At 43.6% G+C, this 15,517-nt stretch overlaps 1 protein-coding gene across 1 annotated transcript in view; it reads right to left on the reverse strand.

Moving 5' to 3' along the window:
- Window positions 1-6,707: 6,707 nt before the first annotated feature.
- Window positions 6,708-15,517, reverse strand: part of b4galnt4a (beta-1,4-N-acetyl-galactosaminyl transferase 4a) — a 119,184-nt gene continuing 110,374 nt past the window's right edge. The window contains exons 10-20 of the mRNA XM_070907764.1: window positions 13,542-13,706; window positions 13,143-13,252; window positions 12,490-12,590; window positions 12,169-12,242; window positions 10,555-12,061; window positions 9,684-10,063; window positions 9,317-9,470; window positions 9,147-9,219; window positions 8,224-8,377; window positions 7,780-7,906; window positions 6,708-6,822 (exon numbers count right to left, since the gene is read on the reverse strand). Of these exons, the coding sequence (XP_070763865.1) occupies window positions 6,708-6,822; window positions 7,780-7,906; window positions 8,224-8,377; window positions 9,147-9,219; window positions 9,317-9,470; window positions 9,684-10,063; window positions 10,555-12,061; window positions 12,169-12,242; window positions 12,490-12,590; window positions 13,143-13,252; window positions 13,542-13,706 (2,960 nt within the window). The remainder of the gene's footprint in view (window positions 6,823-7,779; window positions 7,907-8,223; window positions 8,378-9,146; window positions 9,220-9,316; window positions 9,471-9,683; window positions 10,064-10,554; window positions 12,062-12,168; window positions 12,243-12,489; window positions 12,591-13,142; window positions 13,253-13,541; window positions 13,707-15,517) is intronic.

Below are 15,517 nucleotides of genomic sequence, written 5' to 3' on the forward strand. Positions count from 1 at the left end.
TATTGTGAAACGGTTTTTACAGGGGTGCTTTGGGATAGCCGTTTACCTGGAAGTCAATCAAGCAGCAGTCGAAACTCCCCCGCAGAGCTGGATGAACTGGTTACGCAGCGCAACACTTGTCAGACATGCTGCTAAACAGAGTTCAGTGCAGGACAGCGAAATAACACAACTGCACACGCAGATAAAATCCTCCTAAATGGGTGATTTTTAATCAAAAACACCCAATATTGTCGTTAACAAACTGGACAGCCAGGAAAATTAAAGTCGCACGCGCCTCACCTTTCCTCCGGTGCAGCGCAGGGATTTAAACTTTTCCCCAGTATACACAGTCTTTTAAAACACGACGAAATGTCTCCCCACTCTCTGAGCACAGCCAGACCCCAGTTCATTTATCAAAACATGTCCCGTGTAGCCACTGAACTGTCCGAAACGGTCTCGTTTTCGTTAGACAACCGTGGAAAAGTCCGAGTCTACCTCATCTCTCTCCCGTCCCGGTGCTCGGTCAGGAACAGCCTGACGGAGATACTCAGCCACAGATGCGTGAAAGGAGGGACTGCCGCTGAATGGCAACACGGAAGCGGCTCGAGCACCAATCAGGAGAGGGCCGACTTTTTGCAGCAGCCAATTAAAACCCGCACCTAATCCTCCCTAAATTTGGGAGAAGAAGTAAACTTCGTTTTGCCTCAAATGAGCATCAAACAAATTCCCTTAACATGTGTGACCTACATATGGCTGCATTCGCTCTCATTCTCGAGTTACATACTTTTTTACACATCCACACAAAGTCCGTACAATAGCTTCATATTACTTCACCTGTTTTACACGTGTTTACAGTCTTTATTTGTTTCTTATTATCAGTTTGCCACAAATTGCGATTGAATATACTATTACCAAATTAACAACTGACACCTTTCACTGACATATCCATGACAGAATAAACCCATGACTAGGTATTCCCCATTAGTTATTATATTGATGGGTCTGGGGAAATTCTTGTGGTTAGTTACCTGTAACCAAACTGCACACCAAGCAGTCTTCAGTATCTCCTCATGCTGGCTCTGTGGGACTTGGCTTGCTGCCTGGCTGCACATTAGCTAATCTCTCACCTGCAGCCTGTAACAGAAACTGAATCTGTAAAGCCCTTGGTAATGGTGTTAGAGGTGGAGTAGTGTTTACTTTGATTTGATGAGGCTTAGGGTTTTCACTGAAAGTGCTTTTTAAAAGCCTATTTGGGATTGCAAGGGAGACAGTGTTGTAATCGATTAAACAAGTATATGCAATTTTTCTTTTTTTCTTTTCAACTAAGAAACTGCACACTGTACACTCTAAGCACGTTTGAACAAACCCATAGTTTGCGCTCATTCATTACCAATTCAGCAGAGGCAATGTCAAAAAAGTGGCAGCTCTTAAACTTTCAAAACAAAGTTTGAGCAAATCCTCTTATGAAACTTCACTTTTGCATCATAGTGCGGCCCTGTTTGTTGTTTCTGGTTAGGTGCTGTAACATGCTTGAGGTAAAATAAACATGTCGAAGAGGCCTGTGACTACCTGCTTCTCATCATTCTGCACTCACACAAACAGGTAGGGTGTGTCCAACGATATTACATAATAGGTTTATGGCACTAGCTTACCTTGCATGCCTGTGAGACTGCAACACATTGTGAGAGTGGCTGTAATGAATGTTTTCTTGCACATATATAGACCTGGATATTACAGGACATACTATACTATGTATGTACTTAAAGTGGAAAAACTGACTCTCAAACACACACATACACACTCACACATCATGGTCTATGAATCACTCAGTGAGGGGGAACTGTGTAGGGAGTCAACCTTTCAGTCCAGTTAACCCCCCCAGTTTTGCGCTGTTAGTCAAAGCTGCTCCAAATGAGATCAGAAGACACACAGGGCGTAGGGGAGATCACAGGAGGTTAGCACTTGCCTCATCCAGACCTCATGTAGCTGTGGTGTGTACAGTACTTACCTCATGGTCTCTGTGTGTGTGTGTGTAAGCTCAAGGCAGACATCGAGCCAGCCCACCACCCAGGGCAAAGTGACACATCCAGGTGGGGTGGTCAACATCTCAAAACAAAAAAAACTCTGCAAATGATTAAATGTGGTCCCGAAAACACGTCAGCTCTGTTGGAGTTCAAAATGTTATTTTCATAATGTTTGCTTTTCTCTCTGCCTTGGTCATAAACTCAATGAAAGTTATATTAGATCAATTTAACATAGAATGGGAAACTGGACAGTGATGTCAGTCTCGGAGAGTGAAAACTGAGTGAGGGTTTTAACATAATGTCATATTTACTTTGCATTTGTTGCTAGTGATAAAAGTGAATCAGATTCAGTTCAAATCCTGGCAAAATGTTCATTATGTAATCAATTTGAACATTTCTTAATCTAGCTGAATTTAGTGTATTTATTAAAAACAGCTCAAGAAATATGTTTGACAGGCCAGTAGGACCGGAAAACCCGTTGCTGGGGCAAAAACCTTTATCATGTCACTTAACTGACATACTCATATGTGGTCAAGAACGGTTGAATTGTTTTCATAAAGGAAGTTATCTGAGACACTGCCTGTGTGTGTGTGTGTGTGTAGGAGGGGGATTTTGAACTTGAGCCATGTTCTTCATCTGTCTACGCATTTGTGTAGTGTCTTTTCTCCTACACTGAATCACTGTTCAAAATAAGTATTTCTTTTTTTCATTTTCCTGTATTTGAAGCCATTCAACCACTGTACCTCTGTAGGTATGTATATACAGTCATGGAAAAAATTATTAGACCACCCTTGTTTTCTTCAATTTCTTGTTCATTTTAATGCCTGGTACCACTAAAGGTATATTACCTGAAGAATACAATGAACACGACAAAAAATGCAGCTGATTACATAATACTTTATGTCCTATTTGACATGCTTAAGCTTAATTGTATTCCCAGGGTATATAAGAGGCCATTTCATGTCATGAGCAGCACTGCACATGCAAAGGCCTGGAGTGGTTTCCTGCTTACATTCAAGCCGTAGCACAACTCAGAAGTTGTCAGCTCTCACATAATGCCTAAAACAAAAGAATTATGTGAAGCCACAAAGGCAGCCATCTTGGCACTGCTGGAAATTGGCATGAGTGAGAGACAGGTAGCCAAAAAACTGAAGATCTCCAAGACAGCCGTTCATTACACCAAGAAAAAACAAGCCGAACATGGTACCACCAAATTGCTAGCTGGTCGAGGCAGGAAACGTCTTTCTACCCCACGAGATGACCGTTCACTCATCCGTTCCTGTGTCAGGAATCGTCGTCAGACCTCCAGGGACCTTAAAAATGAGTGGGCACTGTCGAAAAATGTGACTTGTTCGGCAAGGACAGTTCGAAACCGACTTCTTGAAGCTGGTCTGAAGTCACACAGGGCACGGAAGAAGCCCTTCATCAACGAAAGGCAGAGGAAGGCCCGGTTACTCTTTGCTAGGGATCACAAGGATTGGACTGTTGATGATTGGGCTAAGGTTCTCTTCAGTGATGAATCCAATTTTGAGTTGATGCCCACTCCAGCCAACTTACTGGTTAGGAGGAAGCCTGGAGAAGCCTACAAACCAGACTGTCTTGCCCCTACAGTAAAACATGGGGTGGATCAGTGATGATCTGGGGTTGTTTCAGTATGGGTGGAACAGGGCAAATGCAATTGTGTGAAGGGCGAATGAACCAGGTCATGTACAGGGCTACTCTTGAAAACAGTCTTCTTCCATCAGCTGGAAAACTCTTTCCTGCCTCGAATGACTGGATTTTCCAACAAGACAATGCCCCTTGCCACACGGCAAGGTCAGTTAAAGCCTGGATGGAGAACCAGAACATTCGAACCATGCCTTGGCCTGCTCAATCACCAGATCTAAATCCAATGGAAAACCTGTGGAAAATCATCAAACTCAAAATGGAGAACCACAAGCCCAAAAACAAAGCAAATTTGTTTGAATTTGTGCAACAGGAATGGGCTGCTGTGACAGCAGAACAATGTCAGAAGCTGGTGGAGAACATGCCAAGACGCATGGCTGCAGTCATCAAAAACAATGGTTATGCAATCAAGTACTAACTCCTGTGTGTATCATGTGACTAAAACAGACAGAAAAGAAAACATGGAATGCCTAAAAGCACTGTTTTTGGCAGTACAATGCCAAAGCTATTGATGTAAGAACTTAAGTGATTTTGGTTATTATCAAGAAAACCATGGAAAATGGTTAGATATCAGCTCTTAAATTAAACTCTTATGAGCTATTTTTGTTGTTATCATTATATTTGTCCAAACAAATGTACCTTTAGTGGTACCAGGCATTAAAATGAACAAGAAATTGAAGAAAACAAGGGTGGTCTAATAATTTTTTCCATGGCTGTATATGGGTGGAGCACCACCATGTGGTCACATAGGGAATAAGGTTTCTAAGCTTTACTTCTCTATACTCCATTAGTAGTAGCTGATATTTTGACAAATGACAATAAGAAACAAAACAAAAAAAAAACAAAGAAAAGAAAAACATCAGAAAAATGATCAGGACGTAAGCATAAAATTTTATTTGCAAAAAACCAACAAATCAAAATAAAAGTACAATACATTCTTAAAACCTTTTCTCTACAAAACAATTTCACAGAAATTACCTTGGAATGTATATTCCTATTTTTCATTTTTATGTTTCTTATATATATAGTCTTATATTTAATGTGTTTCTTTTGTTCTTTAAATAGTCCCATGTCAGTGTTAAATGACGTACAGTATAGACCTTTTTCCTGTAGAGGCAAAGAGAGGGTCTTGGCCGGCATTTTGACAATCATATAGTCAATAACAGATCATTAACTCTCATCCATATATATATATGTCCAGCCTTGAGCCCTCCAGCCACTCCCTATCAATTTAAGTACCATGTTGCATAAACAGAGGCATTAAGAGCCCGGCCAAACTAATGGGAGCAAGTGGGGTCCTGTTGGACTGCAGCTGCCAGTGAGTCTCCATCACACCTCCTGATTTCACTTAGTAGTCATTAGTACTATATCTATCTAACCAATGGGGCAACTTGGCTTGCAAAGACCACTCCTTCCTGCTTCTAAGGTAATATAACAAACACACTGACACGTCTGTAATCCATTGACGAGAACCACATTTCCTTCTTTTACAGTGTATCTGAATTTACAGTGACATTACAGCCTGCTGATAAATAACGGTGTGTTTCTGTCTGTCCCTGCCCTCTTCTGTCATTAGTAGTAGTTTCAAAACTGCCTGCAGCCAAACCCTGATAAAGGCACACATTTGTGAAACAGCCATGCCTTGCCACATTGTGTCCAACACATGAACTGGTCTCCCTTCTGTTGGAGCTTTATGCGAGCTTAAAAGAAGAGTGACGATGTTTTCGATAGCTAAGCATCCCCTGTCTCTGTGGTACTTCAATACGAGAGATAGAATTTTAACCCCCCAAATCCAATATTTGAAATGCAATACCCAGCTCAGGAAATGCGTAAAACATTGGTGTGATAACGTTAAATCAAATGTTAGAAACCTGTTGTTGTCCTCTGCTCCCCTCCTTTTAAAGTTTTATGTTCTAGTTGACAATGAGGTTAGAGATCTGGAGGGAACGGAGGATACCATTGGTAGAGTTAAAAGGTGTAAACAAGTGTTCACAAGTTCAGTGTTTTAGAAGAGAAAATAGCACCCCAAATGTTAGTGCATCCATACTGAGTCAGGACAAATGAAAACCCCTTTGAAATAACTAACAGCAGAACAAACCCCAGTTAATGAAACAAAATGAATCAAGTCATAACCATTAATATGGGTGTAGTACATAAAAACTGATATTACAAAACAGCAGATGGGCTATTTATAATGTTTCAACAGATAACAATTAGCCTGACATTGAAATGAGGCAGAAATTAGTTGAAGATAAAAGTGATACAGAAGGAGAGAGCAGGACAGAAAGAGATGATGTATCTGTCAGTATCTGTTTGGAAAAGGGCTTTTCTGATTCAAAAACTTTCTTTGTTTCATAATATCAGATATCAGAAGAACTTCAACACCTCGGCCATACTGGTTAATGATATATCCCACAGGTAACAGTTGATGTATTTAGAAATACTGTATACCAAAGACAGAGTTCCTCTACTCGAGCTACGCCACCATGTCTGAATCTACACATTCTATTAGGCTCCCATGTGAGAGTGTGTTAGAAAAAGAGATCTTAGGTTGTCTTCACATCTCCTTGTTAGAAAAAAGGTGCTTCCTGTCATCATAAGCACACACAAGCGGCAACACACCCACGTACACTTATATATATATACAGACCCACGCATACACGCAAACACACACTCCCTCAGACACACACAATAACAGCTGCTTTCCAGTCTGTCTTGAAAACATTGCACCAAAAAAGGACAGAGAGAAGGAGAACAAAAATAACTCTCTTCTCTCTGTACAGTAGTTCAGTCAGTGAGGCAAAGTGATGACTCAGGTCTATCTACCTAAACGGCTCGCTTGTAATGTTCAGATTTGGACTCCTCCGTTTCCTCGAACAGACAAGCGTACAAGAGGGGCCGGCGGTGAAACAGAGGCGTCCCTGAAAGGAGCCTGTTTCAAAAAAGGCAGAGTTCAGGCAGTGAGCGAGCTCCTACAGGTCTCTCTCACACACAGTGGATCTGCAGGTCGGTTCAGAATCCTAAAACCAGCAGGGGGCGCTATCCCTTAGGAGTTTTCTTGTTTTGGGCGTTCCACATGCCTCGTTTGGAGTGGTAGTAGTGAAAGAAGTTCCTTAAGCGTAGTCTCTCTACCTCCAAACCATTCTGCAGTACCCTAGAGGGGCAGGGAGAAACACTCAGTTAAAACTGGGTTATTTTCATAATGCTGGGTTATAGGGGAAGCAACATGTTTTTTTTTAATCTCTGAGAAAATATTGGGTTAACAACCATAGCAACTATTCTTGGGTCATGTTCAAAATACTGAAGAACAGTAACTGTGACTGCCTTCAATTGTCGGATAAAACTTATTTTTCTTCTTTTAAGTGTCAGCTCACCAAACACCTGGGTGGTATCTGAACACACATAGTTTTGGTTTTATTTGCTCAGGTTTTGAATTATCCATATTTCTGCCTCTACTCCAATACAATTGAGATGAATGACATTTTGTTGTCTTAAAGTATTGAAAAATTACATTAAAAAAATCACTTTCAATGTTATGAGTACCAGAAATGACATTATATACACCCACAGAAGAGGTGGATGTCTTAAAAACTGGACAAACTGAACCAAGACTATGTGCATGGCTTAATAGCTCAAGAGGTAAATGAGAAAATATGACTTTTTGTATATCAAGCCTTTAACAGCTTTGATAGCAGCAGCCTTTCTTGATGTTAGTAACAGAAGACATTTGAGAAGGACGGGAAGGCAACACACATTTATCATTCACTGTGCCGACTACCTCTGTTTTCCCTTCGTATGCTGTTTTTGTCCTGAGCACACTATCCACCTTCACAGGACATTTACCATACATGCTTGAGGTACAACAGTTACAACCCATGAAACAAATGTAACTATTGTATAATAACAGTAATGAATTGTAATATATAGGAGATGGCAATCACAATCTTATGAACTTCCGTTCAACATACTGCAATTTGGTAGAACACAACTACCATTACAAAGCATCTAACTTCAAAAGTTACCATAGAGTTGAGTTGACCTCTCCCTGACACAATCTCATCAAACATAGTATTCACCACAGATTTACTGTGTTGGCTTGTTGCTGGGTTACCTGTCCAGCAGTTCCCAGTCTTCTCCACCCCAGCGGTCTTTGAATTCCTCTGTGTTCATCCCTCCGATCTTATCAAAATCAGACTTATAGATTCCAAACAGGCCGAAGCCGTTTACCTCCCAGTAACCTGTGGAAAGAACAAAAAGGAAGTTAAGAGGAACTATTGGTCCCATTGCACGTCATTGAGTAAACAATGATTATGATGAAAGGAAAGTCTGCAGCCTTTATAGTACAAGTATGTGCTTCTGATGCACGTGTGTTTATTATGCATGTAAATTGAAAACATGAATTCAAAGTAGCTGTCTGCAACTGGGGAATGAGTTTGAGTGACATGTCAAACCGAAAACATGAAAACTATGTTAATACGTGAGTGTGATTATTCCTGTATGAGCATAGATGTGTGCCTGCATGTGTGTAATGTGTGTGTGTTTTTTTGTGTGTTACCGTCAGGCTCTTGTGGCGAACTGCCGCAGCTGAGTCTCATGACAATGGGAGCAAAAGCAAGGCGTCCCTCCACACAGTGCTTCCTGATGTTTTCCAAGATGTTGAGGGGGAAGTGGATGTGCAGATCACACAGGAAAACAATGCTGTGACTATCCTGCAAGAGGAAACACAAACAAACACACATGTACACATTTGTTACATCTAAACAATCTCTAAATCTTTCCCATGTCTGAGAAAAAGAAAAGTGTGTGTGTGAATGAGTATGTTTGATGATTCCGTGTATTGAGCTAGCGCAAATTTGTGTATATGTGAGTGGATGTTCACATACGCTTAATGCGGGATTTTACGATTAAAGAAAGTGGAGAAGACTGGGCTCAGCATCAGAGGCTTGTCTACGTTTCCAGAGCCCGCAGGTCATTCAGGCATGAGTGACGGCCCTGTCATCCCACCGTGACAGCACTGACACTCAACTGACGGATCGACGTCTGTCCAAATTTTCAGCCGCTTTGCAACGCCCCCCCCCCTTGGGTGGGTGTGCACGCGTGTGTGATAGAGAGACAGCCAGCTAAGGGCACATGCACACAAATAACCTGTGAAAGGCAATGGATGTGACAGCCATGGCATACACATGACAGAGGAAATGCAGCTAACTGTCTAAGCAATTCCCTGTCACCCACAGCTGGGCTCTGTGGGAGAGGACGAAGGGAAGCAGGAGGAGGCTCGGAGATAAGGGCGAGATCCACAGCCCGTGACAGACTGGCCTAGCAGTGATGTATTCATTATGCATGAGTGTTCTTTCTGTCTGTCCATCAGCCAGTAAAGGTCATGTGGTCAGCGTGAGTGGCTGACCTTCAGTGAGTGGCTTTTTCCTGCCAGCTCGCACATATTGCTGTCTTGCCTCTGTGTGTGTTTGTTTCTCTAACCTCAATAGTGTCCACTCCGATCTGCAGTCCTGCTGAGCGCTCAAAGTTCCCTTCTCTCCTCAGATACTCGTATCTGTCAAAACAAAAATATGCACACACATCAGTCAAATACTCTAAAACATTTCAAAATATATTCTAAGTCATATTACATGGCTGATTGTGTTACACACCTTGGCACACTGCTCTCTCTAAGCGCCTGCTCCACGTCCATGTCTTCACTCTCAAAGTCGACAATGATGATGCTGAAATTGTCGTCCTTTGTCTGGTGGTGAAGATTCTCCATGTCAGAGATAAACTGCTGTACCCAGCGAGCCTGGTTTTTCACTGAGGGACAGTAAGAACAAAGGGAAAAGCAGACAGCAAGTTAGGAAAACAAAACAAAAAAATCAAAGAAATGATTCTTCTAAACTTTTCCTTCCATGATGTATATTCGTTGCATGTGCTGAATTTTCTCTGGATGTCTGAATAATCTTTGTTTAACAATTGTTTCCGGGCAGATTATTCCATTTTGAAAGTTAACCGAAGTCCCTGACTGACCTGGCACCACAAAGTGCACCATGACATCTCTCCTCCACTGCAGCATAACCGGCTGGCAGAGCAGAGGCTTAGCATAGGCGGTGCTCCAGGGGGTCGCTCCGGGCCGGGCCAGGGACCTGGTGGAGGGAGGGGGCGGTGGGGTGGTGAGGCTGGACGTGGCAGCAGATGGGGCCGAAGCCGGTGCAGAGGCCGGCGCAGAGTCTGTGTTCTCGAGACTCTCTTCTCCTTGCCTGCTGCGGTGGAGCAGCAGGTAAATGTATTCCGACAGACGCACCACGCTGCGGCCTCGCTCCATCAGCTCCAGCTCCACCAGGTAGCGGTTCCCTCTCGCAGAGTCGCGCCGCTTCTCAACGTTGATGATTCGCAGCAGGGTGTAGATCCTGGTGCACAGACAGGAAAAAAAGCTTAAGAAACACGGGCAGGTTGGAACATGCTCTGAAATATAATATGAAAGAAAGGGAAAGGATGCAACTATAAAACACTTTTTCTTATATTATTCTGACAACTGGATTCATTGTTTGACTGCAGGCAGACCACTTCAGAAATGTGGCTACTCATTATCTCTGGCGCCAAGAAGTCTGCATGGTGTGATTTGCGAGGAAAATGAAAACAGAGAAAAAGTTAATGGCCAAGCTACTTTACACAAATAACATCAAGTAAGCACTGCTGAAGAAAATGGTAATCAGCACATAGAGGACTGCTAACATGGAGTCAAAGCACCAGGGCATGACCAATATGCTCTCAGTGAAATTACTTCTTGCTTTACATAATGGTTAGCACAAGAAACCACGTTTGAACTTACAAGGTTGCAGGGAAACATAAGCCCTCTTTTAGCCTCACATTATTCTCACTCCCTCCCCTTTATCCTTACCCTCCGTTCCGTTCGTTGAGTTTCTCCATGTATTGCGCCAGCACGTCCACCACCTCACTCTCTGCCAGCTGGAGGTTGCCAGACACGTTGCAGCGTAGGTCATTCCAGTCAGAGCGCAGCAGCTCAAAGTCCATCGGATTGACCGAGAAGGTCCTCTGCCAGTTGATGCTCTCCTCTGCCCAACCGGGCCGGGCCTCGACCTCCTCATAGCTGTAGTCCGACATCTCGCCCTCCTCTGGTTCTGGCTCGGGATCAGGGTCGGGGTCAGGATTAGAGCGGTTTGTATTCTGGTCCGGGTCAGGGTGCTGCTGGGACTCTGTGATCTCTGAGGTCCTGAGGTAAGAGGTGACCCGCGATTGACCTTGGAGCGTGTTTTCTGTGGAGTTTAACTTCAGCGGGGTAACTGAAGGGGGAGGGGGATCCTTATGATGGGACAGTGCGGTTAGCGGGTCCCCTTTGCTGGCTAGATCAGCAGTGACAGTAGTCTTTAAATCCCGATGCTCCCCTTTCCTCTTGCCTTTTGCCCCTGCTGCCCTGTTGGCAGACTTCTGCACACTTTCATTCTGTATGTTGATGCTTCCATTGAGAGGAGATGTCTTACCTTCTTTTGTGGGGGGATTGGGCCAGAGCTGAGGTGCACTAACAAGACTTCTACCTCCTGTTGTGCCTCCCCCAGCACGTCCTTTGGCACCCAGGTTGACCAGCCTTGTGGTCTTCCCAGTCTGGTATAGAAAGACCCCCGGGAACACCTCTCTAGGGTGGCGAGATGCCCTCTCCTCCCTCCTCTCTCGACGCTGCTCCCTCTCCCTCTCCCTGTCCTTCTCCCGCTCCTTGGCAGGTCGAGGCCTGGTGATATAGATCTTGTTCTCCTCCCTCTTCTCCTTCTTGTTTCCAGCAAGCTTGTTGTTGTCATGGAGGTTGTTGTTATGGGCAGAGTTGCTGAGGATCTGCTTGGCACGGCTGGCAAGGGCAGAGAGGGAGGACTTTTGGGGGAAAAGGAGTGAAGACTTGCTCAGTTTAGGCGGAGTCTCGGCTCCCTTCTCTCCTCCACCTACATCATCTGTACCTCCTCCTTTCCTGCCAGGGCCCAACTCTGCACGACCCGTGCGGATCCAAGACAGGGAGCGACCCCGGACCACATTGTCCATGTCAGGCTGAAGCACCCGGTGTTGGGTCTCTGTAAGCCCCTTCCTGGTGTCCTGTCTCATGTTTCCTCTTGTATGATCTCTTCCCCAGTCTCTGTCCAGATCCCTACCTACCTGCGCATCTCTGTGAGGAAAGTGTCTCCTTTCTCTGCGGTGTATGATACTGTTGACTGCTCCCTCCTCTTCATCAGGGTCCTCCTCCTCCTCTTCCCCTTCTCTGCCAGCTGGTGTGGGCCCAGGCTTTGAGTGCTGGTGGGGGGTGTGGCTTGTCTGGCTGGGATGAGAGGGCCTCTTGGGCGGCTGTGTGCCAACTATCTCTGCCTCGTCCTCTGTATCTATCACCTCCTCTTCCTCTAGGAAATCTGGAGACACGAAGGAGACCCAAAGTCGAAAGAGTGTGTGTACATGTGTGTATATATGTGTGACTGTGCATGCAGGCATGAGTGTGTGTTTAATCATCATTAGTTACCATCTGGGTTGGGGAAGAAGAACGGTCTGTCGTCTTCCTCTTCGTCCATCTTCATATATTTGTAGAAACCAAACCTGGCAGACACAACAAGAGGCAACGCACACACATAAACACACACAACCGCGTACATTAGCAGACTTTCAATGTGCCTTACAGCATAATAAACTTAATCGCTTGGTGAGAGGTTGCATCAATCACTGCCATCAAATTCACAGACACTTGAACAGTTACTCTGCATAATCAATGTACTCGCTCATATATACAAGACAGAGACAAATGTTCCCTTGGCTCTCTAAGAGATAAAAGCAATAATGTCCTTACTTCTCCAAGTAGATAGGGGACTCTCTGTAGAAACACTTGTTTTCTCGCTCCATGTGGGTGAGACGTGTGAAGTCATTGGGGTAAACGAAGGATAGATAGACCTGTAGAAAAGTTAAATGTCAATCAAGAAAACACTGATGAAGGAGTTTATTCTTATTTAGTAGTATTCTAATCAGGATTAGACTAACACCAGCATTTAATTAAAATCAGCCATTTATTATACTGCTGCGTTTTCTTGCGGTGCTGTTAAATCTAAAATGGATTTGTTTGAAATTTGTTTTCGTGGCTCATTTCCAGCTCATCGCTCGTCTCTGCAGCTGCTGCAGTAACTTGCATTGTCCTAAAGGGGGGAGCAGCGCTCAACACTACCTGTCACCTGCTTCCTTTATGTGCTTTGATACAAAGGGAGAGATGCAGTGGTAATTTTCAAACCAGCATGGACTTTTGTTCTCTGTACAGTTGATCTGAATATCACACTGACTCTGCAAGGGGCTACTTTTAAGCAAGTTGAAAGGCTACTGCAGTAATTGGATGCACTTCTGATGACCCCACAGGTTTAATTTTAGTAAGAACTCACACACATACTGACACACAAAAACATCATCACACATACTGAGCGGCAGGTCTTGTGATCCAGAGGGAAGATGACTTACAAATTGCAGGCCCTGGTATCTGGCGATGGGAAAATCTTTGACCACATAGGTTGGAGAGTAGAGACAGGCCGGAAGAATGTTTTCCAGTCGGGAGGGGTCGATCATAGGAGCTGAGGAGAGAGGAGAAAGAGAGATGGGGAGGTAAGTATTCGAGGTAAGGCACAAACAAATATGTATATAGGATTCTGGTTTCAACAAACATAAGAGTCAGAAAGCTGGGAGATGATCAGGTCAAAGGAAAACACACAAAAATGGAACACAGCCAGACAGCCAAAATGAATACAGCTAAACTGACAGCCAGAGAAACTGTGAGCCAGACAGCCAATCAGTCAAAAATGACAGGCCAGAACAGCAGTATGAGGACAGAAAAAGGGCTGAAATCATGACTGGCAGATTTACTGTTGTAGAAGGTGTCCCTGGGGTCCGGCTTCAGCATATCTGCTCCGTGCTGCATGATGCTGCCTCCCTCCAGACCCTGCAGCTGAGACTCCCCTTGGAGACGGATGTGACTGGCCAAGGTCTGGGGGACGTGGTCCACACTGTTCATCTTCAGATTGGACTCGTCTGAAAAATATAGAGAGGGAGGAAGAGATGATGTAGAAGAGGGAAAGAGGAAGATCTATTATTGCATTCAGTGGTTTGATTATCTTAATGATGTTCAAATTGATGTTAGCTGCTGGAAGGAAAACATAATTCACTTTGTTTGTGAAAAATGGGGAGAAGAAAAACAAAAAGAGAGGCAGAGAGGAAGGAAACAAAGGAGGAAGAAGAGGGGGAGAGCAGAAACAAAAGCTGAAGTGAGGGGGATCAGAAAAAAAGTTGAAAGAAAACAAAAACAGGGCAGAGCAGAGTCATAATTATACCAATCGATAGCAGGGACGGAGGAGAGAGCATGTGTGATTAATGACATGTCAGGAGCAAGGCCTGATGGGAGAAATGCTTCATAATTAACAGGGTGGTCAGCATCCTTCTTATCCTCCAGAGGGTGGAGTGTGCACATTCGGTGCGTGTGTGTGTGTGTTTGTGTGCACACGCTACACAGAGAAAGAGAAAGACAATAAGACATCTGTTGATCACATACCTGGTTAGCACAACAAACAAGCCTCGCCAAGATAAACTAATTATCCCTGTTACTGAAATCCTCAAAACAAGCAAAGAAAGAAAGAAAACAATGGAACTCTCCTTCTCTTTCTTTTGATTAATTTGTATCATATGGCTACCACTCATTGTTTTGTGCCAACTTTAATTTCCTGGTCTTTGCAGTAAATGTCAGTGCACTTTCATGTGTATTTTGACTGATTCTTAACTGTTTTAAAAAGTATTATCACACTAATAAAGAGACATATTTGGCCTGAACCCATGATCAATCCGCTGTAGTGAACTGCCCTGCAAACCGTTATATAATGCACCATGAACTATTATCCCAACACAAATGATCATTTCATTTGTAAAAATTCAATAATACACCGTCAAACTGTTTTTGGTCGGCAGGATTCCTGACCACTAAGATGGATGTTGAGAAAATCCGTTCAGATGAGATACTGCACTCTGGAAATACTTAATAACCACTTAAAAATCTGCAAGATAAGTCATTAATTATGAAGTGCTTACACAGATAGGAGAACAAATGCACACCAGTTTGGCTCAATTATTCCTGGTTTTCCAGAGAGTGTGAGCTAAAAAAGTTAGTTCAGGATCACTTATTGGGCTCTCTCATGTCAAAATATGTATGGATGTACAGCATTTGAACTATTTGACACTGCTTGATGAGCCACCCATCTCTTAGTGTCTGGCTACAACACAAGTTGAAAACAAGTTGTTGAGATCATGACATAAAGGGTGGAGTAGGGATGGATGGGTGGAGGGAGAAAGATGAGGAGATGGCAATGCTTGAATCCAGCAGGTGACCTCATACACCATACAAGGCCTCCTTCTTCTCTGTCATGGCTGGTCATAAACAAGAAGGCACACATACATCCCAAGCAACCGGCAGCTTTGCCAGAAATGACAACTCCACAAATCATTTTCTGTGCAGCTGGCATTTTCCCTTGTTAACGATACTGAATCCCTGTGACACGCTGCTATTCTTGGAGCTATAGAGGTTAGACATCTACTCAGGAGCTAACGCTCTCATCTCTGCTGCGAATGACACCTATTATTATGGCAGCTATTATATTCTGTATCTGCTCTTTGGCCCCACATAGAGAAGATATGGCATGCTCTTAAAGTGACAATCTACAGCTGCTCTAATAGAAAAAACATAAATATGAAATGAGGGAAAATGTTGATATTAAGCACTCATCAAGACCTAGAGAACAGATGCGAGTTTGTTTGAGGGACAAGAGAGAAGCACATCTTGGTACAAAAAAGGCTGA

This window comes from Enoplosus armatus, chromosome 6 (genome assembly GCF_043641665.1).
Source record: "Enoplosus armatus isolate fEnoArm2 chromosome 6, fEnoArm2.hap1, whole genome shotgun sequence".
Taxonomy (NCBI): Eukaryota; Metazoa; Chordata; class Actinopteri; order Centrarchiformes; family Enoplosidae; genus Enoplosus; species Enoplosus armatus.